General features: G+C 45.9%; 1 protein-coding gene across 1 annotated transcript in view; it reads right to left on the reverse strand.

Moving 5' to 3' along the window:
- LOC143106504 (multiple epidermal growth factor-like domains protein 9) overlaps positions 1 to 22,710 on the reverse strand; it is a 48,283-nt gene that overhangs the window by 20,634 nt on the left and 4,939 nt on the right. The window contains exon 3 of the mRNA XM_076270798.1: positions 10,709 to 10,848. Coding sequence (XP_076126913.1) covers positions 10,709 to 10,848 — 140 coding nt within the window. The remainder of the gene's footprint in view (positions 1 to 10,708; positions 10,849 to 22,710) is intronic.

Below are 22,710 nucleotides of genomic sequence, written 5' to 3' on the forward strand. Positions count from 1 at the left end.
GTTCTGGTGAAATCTGGAAATGATAAATCCCGGCTGTGCTCGGGGGCGCCTTGTCCCGGGAAAAAGGTTACCCAGCAACCATCTGGACACAGAGCCCACAGAGAGACAGATGGGTCAGGGTTAACCACTACTCTAACAAACACACACACACACGCACACTCATACACACACACACACTCATACACACACACACACACACACACACTCATACACACACACACACACACACACTCACACACACACACACACACACACACACACACACACACACACACACTCATACACACACACAGTTGAGTTAACATATAACATACAGAGACAAACACATACTTGCACACAAAAACAGACTTCAAATTAACATACAGCCCACCCACATATACACACACACACACACATATTGAATTTCCCCTTGGGGATCAATAAAGTATCTATCTATCTATCTATATGAAATCATGTATATACACATACTGTACAGAAACACACACTTGAATTACAGTTTTTTACAATTGTTTACACACGTTTTCAAAACTCTGTGTCTATTTTTCAAAACTCCACACACAAAACCCACAATTGCTCACACAAAATGCAAAATGCCTCAAATCTCCAGCAAAATGACACACTACATTCAAAATGTCAAAAACACATGTTTAAATCAAACATTCGCCTCACATTACAAACACTTTTGTCATAATATGACATTTTGGATATATCATATAGACACTGATGCTCAAAACCTAACGCTCTTCTGTCTTTCATAGGCTTTATGTATTTCCATACAAGAGTGAAAGTTACGGTACAGAGAGAAGTTGAAATACACAGAATTATTGAAACCAAAAATAGTGATTTTTCGCAAATAATTTGCTGTTGCAAATACAGTATTTTACAGCAACAAGAACAAAGCAAAGCAAAATACAATGACCACCAGATGTACATGGAGTTCTGAAAAAGCTGATCTTGCCTAAGACGGAAATGACTGACTACTATCAAATTACTTTGCTTTTTCCAAAGAAAAGTGTGTGTGTGTGTGTTTATGTGTGTGGGGGGGGGGGGGAGGCGGTTGTGTATGTATTCATAGGTCTATAGAAAAAATTATTGAGCTAATGGTAACTTGGGGAGACACAAAAATATAGTAAAAAAGACAAGTTTTACTGTACATAAAGTCGACTTTTTGTAGAACATTCCTTTCAAAGTATCTGCATTGATTCTGAACATTTCAACCGTATTGGATTTCAATCCATACCTACATAGAGAGTACAGTATGTCTACTCATAGGCCTATACTAAGGCAATGATTGGATGGTGTTCAGTAAAGTAATGAGTGTTTACGCATGTGAAGAGAGAGAGTGAAGCACTGGTTATTTAGTGTGCCATTTTGATGGGTTGTGTTTGAAAAATGAAATCAAGTTGCTTCCTGTTCGATTTTTGTGTGTTAAGTAGAACATTGTGTGTGGTGTTTTGAAAAATTTGTTTTAGTCAATTGAAAACTGAGTCAAACACTGAGAATTAGTGTATGGTTTTGCAGATTTGGTGTGGGGTTATGATGTTTGGAAGACATGTTTAGAAAATTGTGTGACAAGCAAAGATTTTGTGTGTAAGCATTTGAAAAAAACTGTAACATATACACACATTCAAACACAGATGAATTAACACATACTAGACCTGAATTACACACACAAACACTTCAACTGACTCTCTCTTGAATGAACATTTGCATACATGCAAACACATACACATATTCAAATACAAACCAAAGGACACAGCCACATGCATATGGGCTGTTGGGTAACCCTTTCTATGATTTGTTAAAGAATGCATACCCTTCCAGAAGAACTTCCAAAAGACAAATACACGTGCCGAAATATTATTATTATTGAACTGTGAATAGACCTCTCCAAAGCCATATAAAAAAGCAAAGTTTTAGACCTCCACATGCATAAGCACATTTTCACATTCACCTATATTCTTTATTATTTTATTTTAGATAACAATAAAAAAATATTATTATTGAACTATGAATAGACCTTAGACCTCTCCAAAGCCGTAAGAGGTCCAGTTGGTAGATCTATAGACCAAAATCAACAGCAACCAAAAATAGGTCAGCACTCCCAAAGACAGTAAGTGCTGATGATAGATTCGCAATACTGTGTGGAGCCCAGTCTGACCTCTGGGAGAGCGATGATGACACAGCTCAGACTGCTGCTGACCTCACTCACGGCCGACTCCTGACTCACGGGCAGGCTACATGGAGTCGATAGGCACAGATGAAAGCAGCACTGCAGGCCAGGCCAGCGCCGCAACTGTAATCTGACCTCAGTGCTGGTTCAACCCTGACTGCTCGGTCAGCAGAACTACAGGCATAGGTTTAGTTTGAGGTTGAGAGGGAGGAGATAGTGACCAGCAAGGTGTATAGACACAGGCTGGGTGACACAGACTGACCTGAGTGTGGTTATAGTTATGGTTATGGCTATGGTTATGGGATTTGGCAGATGCTTATGTCCAAAAATAGTTGGTTCTCTGCGAGTGTTTAATACTTCTATGATGTTTCGTAATACCTCTATAATAGCGTTACCTTCTATGTTCCTATAGTACAGTCTAATGGTATTTCTATAGTATGTCCCAAAACAATATACGTATGATTCCTATAATATCTATAGGATTTCTATAAGATTACTGTAATATTTTGTTCCAAAATACTAAAAGACAGTTATTTTTCATACGGGTATGTTCAGAACGTTCACTGACCCACTCAATTGTCCACTACAGCGAATCAGCCATTTTGTAGTGCTGCTTCTTGAATCATCAAAACTGCACATTTAAACCGAAATGATTGTATTCACCAGAGCCATATAATGGTAGAGTTGCGACAATGGGTCAAAGATTGTTAAGGCGGAGCAAGATATTTCATCAGGAGCCACTTCCGGGAACCCGGATCGCACGAGGGGGGGGGGGTCAAAATCCCCCTTTATGCAGAGCAGAGGCAGCGACTTGTCCATTGAAGTCTATGGGCATAGCTCAGAATTTCACCACATAGGCCTATGCTAAGGTCTTGGTTCTATAGAGTTAGGAATGTAACTTTTCGTGCACGTTTTCATGATCCTCAAACTCTTCTGAACATTTCAGGTACATTTTTAGCATTTTTGAACATTCCAGTCTGGAGAAAATCCACCTTATATCAGGTGTGCTCCGAGTATTTATGCCGCTGCTGTTGGCCGGTTGCAACGTACGCTCATCAATACGTCATCGACACGCCTCTTTATGCAGACAGGATTCGATCCCCATTTCGCGCCGCCTTAAAGGGACACCAGGCAACGTTTTCGTGTTAATTACTCATCTTCGTAAGTCGGTATATGGTTAAATGACTCATTACAAGGCGAATGAAGACTCTCTCACCCGCCCCTACTGCCTGTAGGAAGAATATCCCGCTTGCAAGTTCAGTGCATCGTACCCGGCGACCGAAGCAGTTTCAGTTTCCATCCTGCATCCACAGCACAGAGGGAGGCTAACGAAACGCTATCGATTGTTGCAAACATGTGTATAATGGCAGAGCCGGCAAAGAAGCAGCAAAAACCCTTGACGGAAGATGCAAAGAAAAGAAAAAGAGCTTCAGACAGAGCGAGGGGGAGTTTCGTAGAGAAAAAGCATCAGGCTTGCCTGGTGTCCCTTTAACAATCTTTGAATGGGTGTTCAAAATTCGTCTTCAAAAAGTTCCCGGAAGTGATTGACAATGGATTAGAATGCATTAAATAAGAGAGACAGAGCCACAATTTTGGGTAATTGACAGACAATAAATGCATTGATATACAATATGTATAACACAGTGTAATTATTGTGTAAACTGTGTAGTTCTATCCTACCATTACAACAATATTAAATTAAATTCCAGACCGTAGCCTGCTAAATATCGGAAGATGACCTTTCTCCCTTTTACGTATGTGTCACTTAATATTAATTTCTGTACAAAACCAAGACGGGAGATTCTTTAGAAAACGCAATAGCACCCACCCCATAAGTGTAGCCTAGGCCTATCTAAAGTATCGTTATAAAAATAGCTAGCCTACTTGACTCAAGAGCTGTAAACAGTGTTTTTGAGACTGCGTAGCCTACAAAAGCGCATGGAGATTTTAATTTTGCAACGAGAAACTGTAACACAGCTAGTCTAAGTCTAACATTAAATTGTTTGAGTTTTCTCCCCAACGTTTTCTCTGGTAGTTCTTCACTGATCTGAGATAATGAGCGAACTACCTTAAGTAGCTAGCGTCTGAGAATAAAAAAAAGTTTAAAAGTTTTCTAACATCTCTCCAGTGTAGCTAATGGTGGGCATGTTAAGTTAACCGTAGCATTAGGCTACCTACACAGTAACCCCATGGTAATGCGATGCGAGTGATCATAATAACATATAAGTAAGGGATAATGGACGACATGATGGTCTGTTCACAGAAGTTAATGCACGATCGAGGTTGTAAAACGGCCCCGACGCGAAGAGTTCAACTTCTGTGAACAGACCACCGTGGAGTCCATTATCCCGCTTATTCCATTGTTGCCACTTGCGTTGTGTTCATTTCCAGAAGACTCGCTTCGCGTCGGGGCCGTTTTACAACCTCAACCGTGCATTAACTTCTGTGAACAGACCACCATGTCGTCCATTATCCCTTAGCCTACATAACCATTTGTGTAAGCTGAAATATTGTTGTGCTGAGTTCTAAGAACAGAGTTCAAGTTAAATGTTGTTGTGCTGAGTTCTAAGAACAGAGAGTAGCCTACAAGTTACGTGTGCACCCAGACAGGAACTGCACCCTGTCTGTGTGTGTGTGGGTGAGATAAGAGTATGTCACAATGAAGTCGCTATGTCTTGCTTCCTATTTTCTGTGTGCATCTGTACAATAAAATACACAGGCAGAGGCAGAGACTGATGGTGTGAGGAATTCTTCCTTACATTAGCAGGCTCTCCTCTTGGTAGCCTACCAGAGTTCCTTTTTTTTCCTGCAGTGGATTAGGCTATCAAATCGCTCGTTTGAACAGTAACAGTAATCCACAATTCCTGGTTTTAAATCTAGTTGTTTCTGGCCTACCCACGAGAGGTTCAGTTTGTCAGTTTCACTTGCGCAGACACGTAGGCCTACATTGACACGCTATATGGACACTCTACTAGGCAATTTAATGTTATGCTATATTTTATGACACCAAGAAGTAGCCTATGCTATATCTTGATCGGAAAAAAATTTCTTTCGATTGCCTGCTGCAAATTAACAGACAGAAGCACGGCAGGGCACGCCCCAAATGAAAATGAATGAATGGAACCTCGCTTATCGCGTCAGTCAGGAAAAACACTGTTCACCAAGTCACGATGATCAGCTACAGCAGCTGTGTGTGATGTTTAGCCAAGGTTGAGTGTAATCTTAGGTAATGTCATTTATGAGAACTAATATTGCCTGGCAATACTACAACAACATGCTCAAGACAGCACTATACAGTACAGCCATTTGAAAACTATAGTAAAGTTACACATTAGGGGAGTAAGTGAGTGCAAGACACTGAATACGTAGGCCTACATTTTTACTGTAGCCTATGCTCTTTGCAATTCCACAGCATTTTGACAGAATTTCCACAACGTTATAAACTTAACCTAAATAGTCGGCTGCTGTAAGCTACAATCGGATTTTTTTGTATACCCCTGTTGTCTCAATGATAATAACATCCCATTTCAGACTATATTTCAAAGTTTGACGTTCATTTGGATTATTAATATAACATCGTATTTTTTCATTTTTGGCGAAGACATGCATTCCGTTAGGGATATTGAACATATTGTAGCGTCGGCGCATAAAGACTGTGTTAGCGTTCTCCACCGAAAGGCATGCTGGGACTCGAGGGTGAACAATCGGGGGGTTTATGTCTGTATTTCTCCTTAGTTATAAGTGTAAAGTTAGCGTCTTTAGTGTGACATGTTTCCCTTTTAGTTCTCCCTCGTGTGTGATCCTTTTTGTGTGGGGGGCTGCGACCTCCCCTGTATGTGTAGTGTGTGTGTCTTCTTGACCTGCCCTGTGTGCATTGTGTTCTGTGTCTTGGTCTTGGTCTATATGTGTCCCGGCTCTCGTTCCCAGTGAATAAACCTTTTGATTGGACAACTGTGTGGTTCGCTAGCAAATCGTTACATTGGTGTCAGAAGCGACTTTCGAACATGGCCTCCACTCAGCGGGAGCAGCTGGGAGCGGGAGACCTCATCACTGGGTGGAGGCCCACGCAAGAGGATGCAGAGAGAGCCCTTGTAAGGGCTACTAAAAAGCTCGGGGCCTTCTATCGCTACTGCCGACGGAGGAGAGGAGCTTTCGGTTGGAGCTGCCTGCGGCCATGGGAGAAGTTCTTGCCGGAAGAGGAGCCTGAAGAAGCGTTCGCGGAGAGGACGGCGATGGCCTGGGCGCTGACTCCACGGCGAGCCGCGACGCGTGAGCAGAGAGGGAGTGCGGCGAGGATGAGGTTCCTAGACGAAGGACGGTTGGCAGAGCCGCTGAGGGCAGCGAACTCACGACGGTGGGGCAGCTTCGACGGAAGGGCCCTCTAGTGTGTGACTGTTTTGGTGTGTGCTTTAACTTTTGGGTGCGTGTGAGGGGCACCGTGCTGTGCTAGGCGCTAGTTCTAGTTGGCCTGTTGGCCGGCGCCTTTAAAAAAAAAAAAAAAAAGTTCGTTGTGTGGAGTTTGATAGCATGGCCATCTCGGGGGGTCAAGCCTTCGTCGCGACCACGACGGAGTGGAGCGGGCCGGGAGCAGAGCAGGACAACGGAGCGAGGCAGCAACGGTTGTCCGGCTGCAGCGGAACCGGAGCCTGTCTGTCCTGGTCGGTGAATCAACGGAGCGGAGCGACGGAGGTGCAGCGACAGTTGACCCGTGAGTTCCGGTGCTTGGTACAGTGTCGACGGTTGTAAGGCCACCTAGGGTCCCGTCTGGAGAGGAGGAGTGCCGTGGTGACACGCCGCGGAAAGGGCAGCCTGAGGGCGGCTGCTGAGAGGGAGCTGGTGACGAGCGGGTCGGCCACGTGGCTGCTAGCACGCCCGAACTGGATTGCTAGCAGCGTGGCGCCCGTTGAGTGAGCTCCTGCGGCGCGTGCACCCCACGTGAGTTGGCGGAACTGTCGCACTGGACTGAGTGGCGGGCGACGCGCGCCGACGCTAGCATGTGGCTACCTCGTGGCTTGTTGGGGGAGCTATGTAGCGTCGGCGCATAAAGACTGTGTTAGCGTTCTCCACCGAAAGGCATGCTGGGACTCGAGGGTGAACAATCGGGGGGTTTATGTCTGTATTTCTCCTTAGTTATAAGTGTAAAGTTAGCGTCTTTAGTGTGACATGTTTCCCTTTTAGTTCTCCCTCGTGTGTGATCCTTTTTGTGTGGGGGGCTGCGACCTCCCCTGTATGTGTAGTGTGTGTGTCTTCTTGACCTGCCCTGTGTGCATTGTGATCTGTGTCTGTGTCCCTGCCCTCGTTCGTGAGCCAATAAAGCTTGCTTTGAACTACTCTTGGCGTCCTGAAACCTTTGAACGCTACAATATTTAACATTCTCTAACCATCGTGATTTCGAATTGGTGCAGTTTTCAGCACAAAAACTCATTTTATTCTTTTGATCTGTTGCATTGTTCTATGCTGTTCTGCGTCTTGGTTGCGCACGCATGTTTTCGTGACGTTCCATAGAAATCCAAGTATAGCTACTTCTGTCTAAATAATAGGCCTATTTACCTCTCCTTATTCAGTGTAAACTTGGAAAAAGACCAATCGGGCCTTTCACACTGTCAGTTCTTGCTGTTCATTACCGAGTAAAAAAACGTTAAAAACAGCTGTTCAGGTGGACTCATAGAATTGGAACTGTAGGCCTATATGAAATTTTGCGCTGAGCTTATTAAAATGGCGTCCTGTCAGGCTCAGAGCGTACTTCATGCCTATGACGTAACTGATCTATCTTGCTCCGCTCTAGAATCTTTGGCAGAAATATTGTTGTGCTGAGTTCTAAGAACAGAGAGTTCAAGTTAAATGTTGTTGTGCTGAGTTCTAAGAACAGAGAATACAAGTTAAGTGTGCACCCAGACAGACAGGAACTGCACCATGTCTGTGTGTGTGTGTGAGATAAGATCACAATGAAGTCGCTATGTCTTGCTTCCTATTTTCTGTGTGCATCTGTACAATAAAATACACAGCTTTTGGGCTGCAGAGTCAGAGACTGATGGTGTGAGGAATTCTTCCTTACATTAGCAGGCTCTCCTCTTGGTACCAGAGTTTGTGGGCAAAGCCATACTACGTGTTGTGGTTCTTGTATCTATATGTTGGGGTTAAATTCCCTGACAGTTACCAACAATGTTAACAACAAACTCAGCTTCACTGCTGCAAACAAAGTTGGCTATATGCTTTGTCATATAACGAACCAGCTATCCTTGTGATAACAAAATCTTTACCTTTTGTTTAGTCCACTGAAAGTTATCCACATATCAAACGATTAAATACACAGTTATGGAGGAATTGTTTTGGGGAAGCAGTGGCACTATATCCCACTTTTGCTGCCTTTAAGCCACTTAAATCCATAGCCTAGATGAGCATTGCGCAAACGTTACAACTTGACGTGATGGTGAAGCTAAATGCCCAAGAAACGTCACGTCATAAAAGTTGTAGGCCTACTAAACGCAAAAACTTAATGACAGCTTGTTCGTGGTGGTGTAGTGCTGCCTAATTGAAATGGGATAGGCAAGGGGTATCTTATATTCGGCTATTACGTGTGGCACATTTATTGGGCTTTTAGCCTCTTTTAATTTATTTGATGAGGAACTGATAAAGACTGAGCAACAGAAAAGTCATAGTCGATACATAAATCGTTTATTATTATAATAAGGCTATTGATAGCCTACTATTACTTTACTACTATTACTGTTATTATTATTATTATTCGGATGAGGCAAAGGAATGTAAATCTGAGTCTGAAATGTTGGCTACAAACAGTCTACTGCTGTAACTGCACTGCTGCTATTATTAATTGTTAACTTCCGGGAACTATTTGAGGCTTCCACTAGCTGCCATTGTTGGAAAAAAATGGAACATTAGCGTCAATGGAGTTGTCACAACTCTACCTTTATATGGCTCTGGTATTCACTATATGGTGCAGTACTCGTGCTGCAAATTTGACTAAATGTTCAGAGTGAGGGGGCCATGTGGGTGGTGGTTGTTTTGGCACGCGCTGCCCTGACTGATCTGTAATCTGATGCCACAGCATGCAGCTCCAACCTGCCTGTCTCTCTGCAGGTGCTGGCACTGCAGGCATAGACAGGTGAGGATGAAGGTGAGGAGACATGGCTGACTGATTATGATGACACAGATGGACCCAACTGTAGAACTGTAAATATTATTCTGCGCCCAGCGGTTTCAACCTGCCTGTCTTTTGAGTAGCTGCACTGTGGGTATAGATCGAAGGTGAGCGTAGCGTGTCTGCAAGGTTGGCATAGATCAGGGATGATGGGTTCTGTGATGTGTGTGTGTGTGTGTGTGTGTGTGTGTGTGTGTGTGGCAGTGTACTGCTGTGAATCTCTTAGTCTGTCCGTCTGCGGTGTGGGCACAGATCAACAGATCAGGTGTGATGGGTGAGGAGAGGAGCGGAGAGCAGAGGTGGGAAGAGAGGACAGGCGGCAGGTGGATGGTGCAGGTGGCCCCCACACTCACCTGGCCTGACTCTAGGATGGTAATGTGAACCTCCATCTCTGGTTCGTGCTTTGGAACCTGTCTGCGAGTGTGAGTGTCTACTCTCTCCACCCGTGATATAGATTGAGGGTGAGTGGCTGACCTAGCTGTGTAACTATCTTTCATTCCCACTGCCGTACAGGCATAATAAACAAGGAAAAACAGACTGGCATCACCTGATCATTGCAGCCTAGCACATCTACAGTATGTCCTTTATGGATGTGTACTTATTCTCCCACAAAAACCCAAATCCCTATGCGCCTCCAACTCTTGAGAATCTTTTTGTTTTGTTTTTTCAATTGCTTTTGAACTATTATCTCATCCTATGGTTAGTCCTATGGCTAACAGGCTTGTGCAAAATTCCAGAATTGGATTGAAAACTGGCTCTTAAAATTCCAATTCAATTCTTGAATTTCACTTGAATTTCAATTGAGGTAGCAAACAGGAAGCAGAATTGCAATTCGAATTGTGCAGAACCCTGATGGCTAATAATCAGTAGCCTGATCAGAGTGTCTACACTACGGGCACAGACTGAGGGCATAGAGAAGCAGCTCTGGCCTTGTGGCTGGTTTAGTAGTGTGGGTAGCCTGACTGAACTGGCTGTGGGTGGCAGTCAGGAGGGCACAGCTCTGAACCTGCTTGACTGTGGGTTTCTGGGTAGCCTGACTGAACTGGCTGTGGGTGGCAGTCAGGAGGGCACAGCTCTGAACCTGCTTGACTGTGGGTTTCTGTGGGTTTCTGGGTAGCCTGACTGAACTGGCTGTGGGTGGCAGTCAGGAGGGCACAGCTCTGAACCTGCTTGACTGTGGGTTTCTGTGGGTTTCTGGGTAGCCTGACTGAACTGGCTGTGGGTGGCAGTCAGGAGGGCACAGCTCTGAACCTGCTTGACTGTGGGTTTCTGTGCCACGAGGCAGAGAACAGTGAGGGTGTATTGAGAGAGGGGGGGGGGGGGGTGCGATGGTTGGCGTGGTCAGTTGGTTGTGGTTGTGGGAGGTCCAGACTGACCTGACTGGGGGTGGCAGTCCACGGTGTGGTTGTTGCACTCGCACGGCTGGCATCCCGAGCTGCTGAAGTGGAAGAAGCCTGGGTGGCAGTCGTCACACTTGGGCCCGTACACGCCGGTCTTACACACGCACGTCCCAGAGCTGCCACAGAGAGACGGGAAATTAGGGAGAATTAGCCATCAAAAAGCCATCAAAAAACACACACATACACACACACGCGCGCACACACACACACACAGACACACACACACACACACACACACACACATGCAAACACACAGACAGACAGACACACATACACACACACACACACACACACACACACACACACACACACACACACACACACACACTTCATATAGATTAAGAGACAACACAGAACTATCCACCAATCAATTAATAATTGCAGAAACACTCCAACTTAAAACACTGCTTAGAATTAGCACACAAACTACCAAACACTAACATTTGCACTCTCTCACTCTCTCTCTCTCTTGCTCTCTCTCTCATATGAATAAAAGTTTTCTTTGCAGGGAATCAAACGTCTGCTGTATTCTCATACACTAATGCACACATGACCACACACACACACACACACACACACACACACACACACACACACATATTCACCATCCACACACAGGAAGGTTTTCCAAATGCACAGACGCACTCTCTCTCACACACACACACACACACACACCACGTCTTTAACCGCATACTTCCCTCACAGGGGAACATGGAACATGGAGGTTAACCAGGAGGCACACGCTGTTCAAAGCTCGTCTGAACCTTTCATTTTTAATGTGACCAACTTTTCACACACTCACGCACACACACACGCACACACGCACGCACACATGGGACGCATAAATACAGCAAACCACCGGCCTCGTTTTATGGAACACATCTTTCACACATCCTCTGCTTTAGTCACATTTGTGAACCCGGAGACTGAAACAGTAGCCCGACAGAAAAGCCTGCAGTCAGTAGAGCACATCCCTAGACCTGGGTTTTCCAATGCTGCCGCGCGCAATTTTATTCACGCTGCTAGGCAGCCTGGATTCCATGGACTTCGTTTTAACCTCAACGAAGGAATCAATCACAGAACGGAGGGGGGGCAGCAAGACGATGACGACACACCGAAGCGGTTATGAGCTATGTACAGACGCATTTGATAGACATTCGTAGCGCCCAATAAACGGCTCTGGGCATTCGTAAACCATGTTTCAAATACGAGAAAATTAATGTGTAGTTCCCAGACCCCATCTCAAAGAGATGAGGTTTGCCGTTAGGCGTCAGGCTAGCACATCCCAGTATTCTTCACTCCAAAACCATCTGCCATAACTGGCACCACTTAGTTGGAAACTGGTGGAGAGGAATGAAGCATTGACTGCTGAGTACAACTTGAGAGAAGACATAGTTCAAATCTATGTCAAATCAAATCTTATTGTACAGTGTCCTTGGGTAACTTGAAAGGCGCTTTAAATAAAATGTATTATTATTATTATTATTATTATTATTAAATCAAACAGCCCTCAGACAACAAATAGACAGTTAGGTATTTGTTTAGATTTTCCTCTGCTTTTCCATATTCATAATGCTCTGTCTGTGCTTATTACTGCCATTTTTACGATCAGTGGCATTAGTACCATTTTGTTATGGCTTTATTAAAGCCGAGAGACAGTCAGGGAGGCAAACAGACAGTGAAGCAGACAGACAGACAGCCAGACACACAGACAGACAGACAGAATGAAAAAGCAAAAAAAAGACAGTGCAAAGAGAGAAAGTGAAGCAAACAGACAGACAGACAGACAGACAGACAGACAGATAGGAATAGGCATACAGAGAGTGAAGCAGACAGACAGACAGACAGACAGATAGGAATAGGCATACAGAGAGTGAAGCAGACAGACAGACGGAGGGAGACAGACAGACAACTGAGCTGATGGTGAATCCCCAGGTGGCGGAGCAGGCCGACAGGGACAGACTGGCCACCTGGAGAACAGCGTGCGGGCAGGAAACAGGAAGTTCAGGATTACACGCCGAGTGAGCTGGAGACAGAAGCAGCATGGGCTCGGCACGGCACACAGCACACTGCTGCCAATGCAGCACACCACACCACACCGCCATACCGCTCTGCACCACACCACACCGCCATACCGCTCTGCACCACACCATACAGCACCACACCACACTGCACCACACAACAGCACAACACCACACAACAGCACAACACCACACAACAGCACAACACCACACAACAGCACCACACCACACTGCACCACACATCAGCACAGCAGACCACACTGCACCACACATCAGCACAACACCACACTTCACCACACAACAGCACAGCACAGCACACCACACCACACTGCACCACACCACACCATACAGCACCACACCACACTGCACCACACAACACCACACTGCACCACACCACACTGCACCACACAACAGCACATTACACCCCGCCATACCGCACTGCATCACACCATACTTCACCACACTGCCATACCACACTGCACCACCATAGAACACCGAACGCACCATACAGCAATGCACCATACGGCACCACATCACATACAGACTAGACGAGGCTAGTCTTTCAGGGTTTGGAGTCTAGGTGAATATTCTTCTTGAGTTGAGTATTTGTTCTATTTCTCATGTTTAGAGAGCCTTTCTTGAATGTAGATGTACAAGAAAGCAAAGCAGCTGATGGAGGGACCAAGACTGTTTCATAAAACATTTCATAAAAAGGCTACAGAACCTTTTGTCTATTTCTTACTCTTTTTAAAGAGAGCATTCTGTTAGCGCCTGTCTAGGAAATATGTGAGAGGAGGCATACGTGATAAGTGACTGGACTGGACAAACCTATTTGGAGTCTGGCCATTCATTCGTCATAAGGAGTCAAGGTCAACAGTTTCCCTGTAAATGCACAAGAGTAAATGACTAGATTCCATGGACTTCGTTTTAACATCAACGAAGGAACCAATCACAGAACGGAGGGGGGACAGCAAGACGATGACGACACACCGAAGCGGTTATGAGCTATGTACAGACGCATTTGATAGACATTCGTATCGCCCAATAAACGGCTCTGGGCATTCGTAAACCATGTTTCAAATACAAGAAAATGAATGTGTAGTTCCCAGACCCCATCTCAATGAGATGAGGTTTGGCGTTAGCCAGGCTAGCACATACCAGTATTCTTCCCTCCAAAACCATCTGCCATAACTGGCACCACTTAGTTGGAAACTGGTGGAGAGGAATGAAGCACTGGCCATTCATTCGCCATAAGGAGTCAAGGTCAACAGTTTCCCTGTACATGCTCAAGAGTAAATGACCAGTCTTGCCAATAAGAGGTAAATCACACTACAGTGGAACACTCTTGAACTCATTTGCCTCTGATCTGACACCAGCTGCTGCTAACTAACTAAAAGAAAGGGCTCAGAGAGTGTTGACAGTGCAGTTCAGTTTGGGGTTATTGGGTGAATATTTGCTTTAAGTTGGTTGTGCTGAAGGTTAGGGTAAGGGTTATGGTTAAGGGAGGTGCGAGGGGGTTTGACTAGGAGGGGTATGTCTGTGTGTTGTTTTTCTATCCAGACACAGCTTCAGTAGCCCAGCGTGTGCAGAATGGTCCAACCCCCCCCCACCCCCCGCAACGCCCACCACCGCCTCCCCAAACGGCCTCAGCCCCAGCCCCAGCCCTAGCCACCATCGGCCATCCAGAAGCCTGGCCCCAGAGCTCCGACGTGATGGATGGCAGCGAGGGTGACGACACCCCAGAGACGCTTTTAAAAGCTCCGAACCCCGGCGCTTAGATTACACCCACCATGAGCAAGGACAGGGAGGGAGAAGAGAGAGAGAGAGAGAGAGAGAGAGAGAGAGAGAGAGAGAGAGAGAGAGAGAAAGAGAGAGAGGAGAGGAGTGGGCTTTGCTTCTCTAACTGAGCAGGTGGTAGAGAGGGAGACAAAGACACAGAGAGGGATATAGAAAGAGAGTGAGGAAGGGAAGAGAAGAAAGGCAGAGTGAGAGAGTGAGAGATAGAGAGAGAGAAATAGAAAGGGAATGGAAGAGAAAAAAGGGCAAAGTGAGGGCAAGAGAGAGAAAAAGAGACAGACAGAGAGAGAGAGAGGATGGAGGGATGAAACAAGAACAGGAAGACAAAAGACCAAAACAGCACAAAGACAAACGGAAGAGAGTTCAGTTTCTCAGTTCAGCACAAATAAAGGCCAGAGCTGCTACTTATCAGAGGTCAAGAACCTGACAACGTGAAACTCGATCATCAGTGAGCCAATGGAGAACACTCGATTGGTCTCATGTCAACAGCCTGGCTCAGCTTCCTGATGGCTTCATGCTGACTCCCCTCCTTTACCCTCCTAATATCCTTACAACCCCAATGCCCAGCAGGAGACAGAGAGGGGGAGAAAGAAAGAAAGAAAGAAAGAAAGAAAAAAGGAGAATGAAAGGAGAAGAGAGGAGTAAGCAGTGATAAGAGTGATGAGAGAAAGGAGAAAGGGAGAGAAAGAGAGAGAGCGAAAGAAAGAAAGAAAGAGCCCCCCACAGCTGGTGTAATAAACTCAGTGGAGAGGAGGGGAGGGGAGAGGAGAGGGGAGGAAAGGAGAGGGGAGGAGAGGAGATGGAAAGAGAGGGGAGGAGAGGAGATGGAAAGAGAGGGGAGGAGAGGAGATGGGAAGAGAGGAGAAGAGGAGAGGGGAGGAGAGGAGAGGAGAGGGGAGGAAAGGAGAGGGGAGGAGATGGGAAGAGAGGAGAGAAGAGGAGAGGAGAGGGCCTCAGTCCCCCTGTGGAGCAGCTGCCTCCACAAATCAATACCTGATGCCATGATAATGCAGCTGTGATTTGGTGCATGTGTGAATTATAGTGTGTCAGTGGGGGAGGGAGGGAGGTGTGTGTGTGCGTGTGTGTGTGTTTGCACACGCTCACGTGTGTGTGTCTGTGTGTGTACATGTGATTTGTTTAAGGTGTGTGGCAGAGTGTGTTTATTTGTGTTGTGCTGCCGTGCTGAAAACGGACACTAATAGAGGGACTGCTGGTTTGTGTGTGTGTGTGTGTGTCCACATTTCCATGTGCATCTGTGGGGCAGAGATTCCCTGTTTCCCTCATCTTACATGAACACAAATACTGCTCTAAAAGGACTAAACCACTGTACGACCATCAGCAGAATCAGTATGCATGCTTTCCCCTGCCATAAACTTGCCTGCCATAAAACCACTGCGCCCATTAAGCGTTTAGTGTGCAGGGAAATATACAGAGCTGAACCATCACAGCGGTCGCCAGTGATTGCCTCAAGGAAAGACAAAGGGAAGAAATAACAAAATTGTGCCTTTGTTTAAGTTTATCTGTGTGTGTGTGTTTGTCAATTATGTGTGTGTGTGTGTGTGCCTGTCTGTCTGTCTGTGTGTGTAAGAGTGTGTCTGTGTGTGTCGGTGTCTGTGCCTATGTGTGTGTCTGTAAGAGTGTGTGTTTGCATATTTGAGTGGATGTGTGGGGGTGCCCGTCTTCTACTTCACCTTGCATTTTGTAAACATCATTCAGCTTATAGCAGCCTGAGTGCCACCCACCATTGCCAGTGATAGCCTGCCGTGCCGTGCCAAGCATGATGCCAGTCTGGACTCCCAGCAGGGTAGTGCCACCTGCAGAGACGTCCCAGTGTGCCAGCCAGCAAGACAACTCAGTCCGACATGGAAATTATACTAAATTATACATTATTGACCTACTGAGGAAAGGCGTGTGTGTGTGTGTGTGTGTGTGTGTGTGTGTGTGTGTGTGTGTGTGTGTGAGTGTGCGTGTGTCTTTGTGTGCATGCATGCCTGCGTGCGTGTGTGCATGTGTCACACATCATATGTGTGTGTGTGTGTGTGTCGGTCTGCATGAGAGAGTCAGAGAAGAGAAAGATAGAATGAGTTTCATGTGCAAAGAAAAGAATAAAGCCATCCTTGTTCAAATGAATCAGGAAACTAAACAATGTGGAAAAAGAGTAGGCCCTGATATTCTAAGTGCATTCTGACCCACTTTCATTTAAAAGTCCTTATATGGGTCACATATCACAACATAATTTCACTTCGCATCACAGTCAGACACCGATATCCAATGTGTCCTGATCAACCTTGTGGTTTTACCCTCCCATCCTCCCCCCAAATGTTTGATGGGTTTGTGTGTGTGTGTGTGTGTGTGTGTGTGCGCACGTGTGTGTGTGTATGCGCGCACGCGGCTGACTATGTGCAGCCAGCGTTAGTATGTATGTGTGCATGTGCACAAGCCGAATGAATCTGAGCGTTGCCACGGCAACCGGAGCGAGGGAGGGATGGCTGCTGGGAAGTTACTGTGACATACGACCCCTCAGCCTTTCACTCACTACCGCCGAGAAACCCCACGGGGGGGGTGGATGGGGGGGGGGGTGGGGGTTTTAGGAGAGAGGGTGTGTGTGGGGGTGGGCAGAGGGCACTCTAGCGTTCAGCTGCCTCATATGGCTCTCCTATAGTGCCGTGAATGGCACACCAACCATCAGGCTGCAGTCATGCTGAGAGAGAGACAGAGAGAGAGAGAGAGAGAGAGAGAGAGAAAGAGAGAGAGAGATGAGGTCATGGGGAACTGGGGAGACTGACAGAAAAGGGCTGCAAAGGACCATCACATCAACATTCAAATGCTACGTTTCTGTTTCATATGCACGTGCTGCAGCTTTTGTGATATCAGATGTGATATACACACATACACACATACATACACACACACACACATACATACATACATACACACACACACACACACACACACACACATACATACACACACACACACACACACACACATTTAAGAGATGAATAAGTACGCCCCTCCCTTGCACACTCACACACACACAATTTCCTGTGTGCTTTATAGAAATATCAAGGTCAGACAATGATCAATCAGCTGGTTAGCAGCCCCCTAGACACCCACGCCCCAGCAGATTGCACACACACACACACACAGACCAGCACACACACAACCCCCCCCCCCCCCCCCTCCCACCACCACACACACACAAAATAGAGGAGTCGCTTTGGTTGTGTTGTGTGTTTCCCTACAGACACTCTCCAAATTAGCCTTGGCTACCACGCAGCCCACCAGACTACTCTAAGCAATCAAATATTAATGCAATGATTTCTGCTCAATTCTGCTCCGCTGTTTGCCTTCTGTGACAGACAGCTACATCACTCATGGGCCTGTGGCCAAGCTCAGAGCCACACAGGGGCACAACGGCTGGCCAGCAGCACACTGCCACACAATGCTTTTATATGTGCAAACGATCCCCATAGCTATCACTGCACCACCGCTATGAAGCTAACAATGCTAATGCTAGTCAGCCTTTTGAGGAAAGAAAAGCAAAACAAAATGGAAAGTATTTATTCATTGAACTGAAAATAGAATATCTAAATGTTGATGCATGAGCCTGTGTGGAGGGAGCACATGTTGGTTGCCCAGGCAATATTGTGAGGAGTGGGGAGTTAGGAGGGGGCTCATGAATGTTTCACGGAGCCTGCAGGCGGATCAGCTGCATGCTAACTAGGTCAGTGTTACACAACGGCTAGACCCTCCTCTGTTGCTGCTAGCTAGCACTGCTAGCGCTGCTGCTGCTGCCATGGCGATGCATCATCACCAACACCACCATCATGCATGCCTGCTGTTGTCATGGCAACCTCAGCGTCGGGCAACACTCACATCCCTCTAATGCAAAACAGACACCGACATGAATATCACAGCAACGGTTACAGGGGACTAATTTCGTCAATTACATAATGCAAAACACATTTGGACCCACCGCATGAAATGTACACTTCTGGAATTAAATAATTACATTGACCCTAATGGCTTTTTCTGTGTTAGCATTACTGAGCATTTAGGTGGCAAGAAGGGGGGTAGTGTTTCATCTGGCAAAGAGGTGAGGCACACAATAGCTATACAGTAAAATAATGTGAAATATTTATACAGTACTCTGCTGTAGGGCTGAATTATATAATACATGAGAAATAACAATACAAATGACCGTGTTTTGTAAGACAGCTATGGAAATGATGGAGAGCTTTGTTGCACAAAGGACCATGGCCTAATGAACGTTTATTCAGGCTTAAAATGATAATTTGCCTCCCACAGACATAAAAGCCACTCGCAAGTCAATCTGAAAGGTCACCTGCCACCAGCAAGCTGATCAATATATATCAGGCAAATCGACGCTGCAAATCTAATTCCCACACAAGTACAATAGGTCATCACCTCGCTCAGGCTCGCACTGTTCCAAAAAGAACAGGCGATGAGGAAAGAGGAGAAAAAAGAAAGGAGAGGAGAGGGAAAAGAGGAGAGAGAGAGAGAAGAAGAAGCAGAGGTGGAGGAGGAGAAGAAGAGCTTTATCCTCTCTCCGCCCCCACATCGGAAGCGTACAGCAGCTCGGGCGGAGGAACGAGTGGCAGTAGGCAGCGAGAGCAGCATGCCAGTGCAGCATAGCGCATCCTCATCCCTGCACAGCAACATTATGGCCATACATAAATCAGCAGCCACACAAAGGCCCGTCTGTTTCCGTTAAGCAAAGAGCGGTAAAGACTCTCTCTAGTGCTGCAGACGCATATACTTACCCTCCGCCGGCCTGCTGTTACAGTGACATCATGCCGGCTATAACACACGCTTGTGATGTGCTGCCGTTGGTCTAATTGATTTTTTGGGTCTACTCATAGCTTAATTGGGGATATTTTTCATGAATAATGACAGTGTATGTGATAGGGAAAAAGAACAGCATGTTCTTGCATTTGTGTGAGGCTGAGGTGTGTTGGTGTGTGTTTGTGTGTGCATGTGCATGTGTTGGTGTGTGCGTGCGCGTGCGCGTGCGTGTGTTGGTGTGTGTTTGTATGTGTGTGTGTGTGCATGTGCATGTGTGATGATGTGAGATCAGCCAGAGACATGTGTGTGGGTGTCATTCCACAGGGAGGGTGGCTAATGTTCATTCCTGCATGGCTTTGCGCTGACATGAAAACACACCAGAAGACAAAGGAAGAGCATCATCTCTCCATCTCACTCTGTTGTCATGTGGCTAAGCCTGGGTAATGCTGCTGGTCTTGGAATTGGGGTTGTGCTGGGGTGGGGGTGGTTATCTATGACTGTCAGGGACCACATGGAGACTTGGGGAGACATTCGCTTGCTGGTTCCAACGTTAATCTTCAGCTTCATCTTTGACCTTAGCCTCTTCCATCTGCGTGTCAACGGCAGCCGTCAGCCTTTCAATGGTCTGGGAACAGCAGTGTTTCTGTAGAGGGGAGTCTGTTGAACACCCCCCCCCCTCACCCCAGATCTCTCCCCTGAGGCAAAGGGTGTGGGCCCAGACCCGATGCCTCGGGCCCAAAGGGGAAGCTGTGTGGGGACGAGGAGGTTTGGGGGGGGGGGGGGCAATCTACACAGATGATTAAAAGAATAGTGTGAGTACTGAACAAAGGGTTACTGAACCTGCCAGTGATCATTGACTTGGGGTGAGGGGTTGGGGGAGGGGGGGTTGGCTATATCTGTGGTCAGCAGGTAAGCAGGTAAGCAGGTAAGATGTTCTCCAAAGACCTAAGATTTATTTTCTTGCCACAACACTGACACCACCCACTCCCTTCGCTATTCCCCCTGTGCCTCATCCGGCTGCCGTGGTCCCTTCCCTTCATACTGCTAGCCCCGTTCTAAGCTAGGGACCAGAGGAGATCCGTGAGTCTTAGGCACCCCATGGCTCCGGTATTATCTCCTGTTTGTTTTGGGTCCCCCAGGGCGATCATTAGGTACAGACACAGTGGGAGGGGTGGGTGTATACAGTACATAAGGGTATACAGAAGGTGTGTGTGGGATGGTGGGGGTATTGTGTTTGTTGTGGAATACACACAAACATGTATAAGCATAAAACACACACACACACACACAACATACTGTAAGGCACTGTTGTATGGCAAAACGTTCTATATTACTCAGATTAGAGAGAATTTTGAGTCCAACTCTAATGACTCAAAGCTACCAATTTGTGATTGTCATATTATATAGATAGACATCTTCCCCAAGGCTTTTCATCTCTCATCCCTGATCTTTCAAAGGCCTTTAACCAGTCAGGGGTCCATTGACAGCCAATTTGGACATCAATCATTTATCATTCTCCAACAAAGGCCCATGTGTGATCAAATCTTATTTACATATAATTAGAATTTATGCAGGAACCATGACTTATAACACATCTACTCACAGGCAGGCTACACCAGACATGTTACTGAAGCGTTTTTATTCACAGAGCATCTGCTGTAACAATTAGCTTCCCCTGGACTGGCTACACCAGGCGTGATAGTGACGTGTACATTCTAAAAACATTTTAGTGCTACAATTGTGCATCCAGTGTAGCCTGGCTGCTATTCACATCCATTTTTTGTTGCTTTAGTATAATCTACATTTTATAATTCTTGAATTTTCTCCTTGGGGATAAATAAAGTATCTATCTATCTATCTATCTATCTATCTAATAATTTACATTTATGAAATGGGTTTTGTTGATTGACTAACAGCACCGCATAAACCATATTTCTTTTTTCTTTTTTGTGGTGAAACACGTACAACCTTGGCTGTGTCATTGACCTTGCCACAATGTTCTTAAAGAGTCTGCTGAAATTCCTGCTTCAACGCGGCCCTCCAAAAAGCCAATTACTTACTCATCCTCTGACAAAACAAGCCGAGTTCTCGGCATTCCTCAGACAGCAGGTGACTGCACTAATCCCACCCTGCCGCACCACTGCCGCTCACAACACAGTTTCAGCATGACAGACGCCAGGCAGAAATCCATTCCAGAGAGCAGTGGCAGGCAGCACCACACTGAGAAAGACCGAAAACTGCCTTGGAAAACTGTGTCTGTTTATCACTGCAGGTGTCAACCTGACATGTTTCACCCGCACCTGCACCTGCAACCACTCCCAGAAAAAAAAAAGACAGCTTCACTGAGAGTGTGTATTGTGAGGGGTCTGAAACCCGGCTAATCTGTCTTAATCTGACAGATTACCTACTGGGAGAGGCAAAGAGAGAGAGGGGAGAGCTAGTCTGGGGGGGGAGTGGGGTTAGGAGAGTCTCTCGACTCAGACAGTCTGAGAAGGATCACATTAGTGTTGCTGGAGGAATGTGCTAAAACCTTCACAAAACACGAGGATAACTGTGTTTCATAACACGTCCTGTCTTCAATCCTATTTCGCATATTCAGAAGGTTTTTATACAAAATGTCCTTCCTAGATCTCATTCGACGCATTCCTTACAAAAAATATTATGGGTAAAGTTAATACAACTTCCCTTTATTTCCTGTGTGTGCGTGTGTGTGTGTGTGTGTGTGTGTGTGTGTGTGTGTGTGTGTGTGTGTGTGTGTGTGTGTGTGTGTGTGTGTGTGTGTGTAATCTCCCCCTTAGCAGCTGACTCAGAAGGGGACCAGAGTACCCCATGATGTAATACCAGCATTGCCCTTTGAATACATCAATGATGAACCCAGTTACTCCTAACCCTAAACAGCAGTGTGAATTCACCACTACACCTCTCATCAGAATCCATCAGTTCAAGGTATACGGTTCATGCAGGCCTAACTACTTCTTCTGTGGTGTCAGTTAACATTTACAAGCATTTATTTGCAGATGCGTTCATCCAAATTGACAAATAGTTCAGATGTGCATTTTCATTAGTAGCCTATGTATGCTCCCTGGAAATGCAACCAGGTAAAAGATGCAAGATGCCCCTACAGCTAAAACGAAGAGAAATTAATAGGAAAACAATGATTCCAGAAATGGACAAAATTATGTTTATCAGAGAAATCTGATTCTGCACAGATGGGCAGAGGATGGCATGAGCAAAGCACCACAAGAATTGTCTTCACATCAAAGACTGTTGCATCTCCCAAGTCTTACAAAGGCATCTTAACAGGAAGTGAGAGAAGCCGACTTTGCTGCACTTAGCATTCCTTACAGACCT

The sequence above is a fragment of the Alosa pseudoharengus genome, unplaced genomic scaffold, assembly GCF_046254945.1.
Source record: "Alosa pseudoharengus isolate Yale_2024_CS ecotype anadromous, Long Island Sound unplaced genomic scaffold, YU_APseudo_1.1 YU_APseudo_1.1_scf_6, whole genome shotgun sequence".
Lineage (NCBI taxonomy): Eukaryota > Metazoa > Chordata > Actinopteri > Clupeiformes > Clupeidae > Alosa > Alosa pseudoharengus.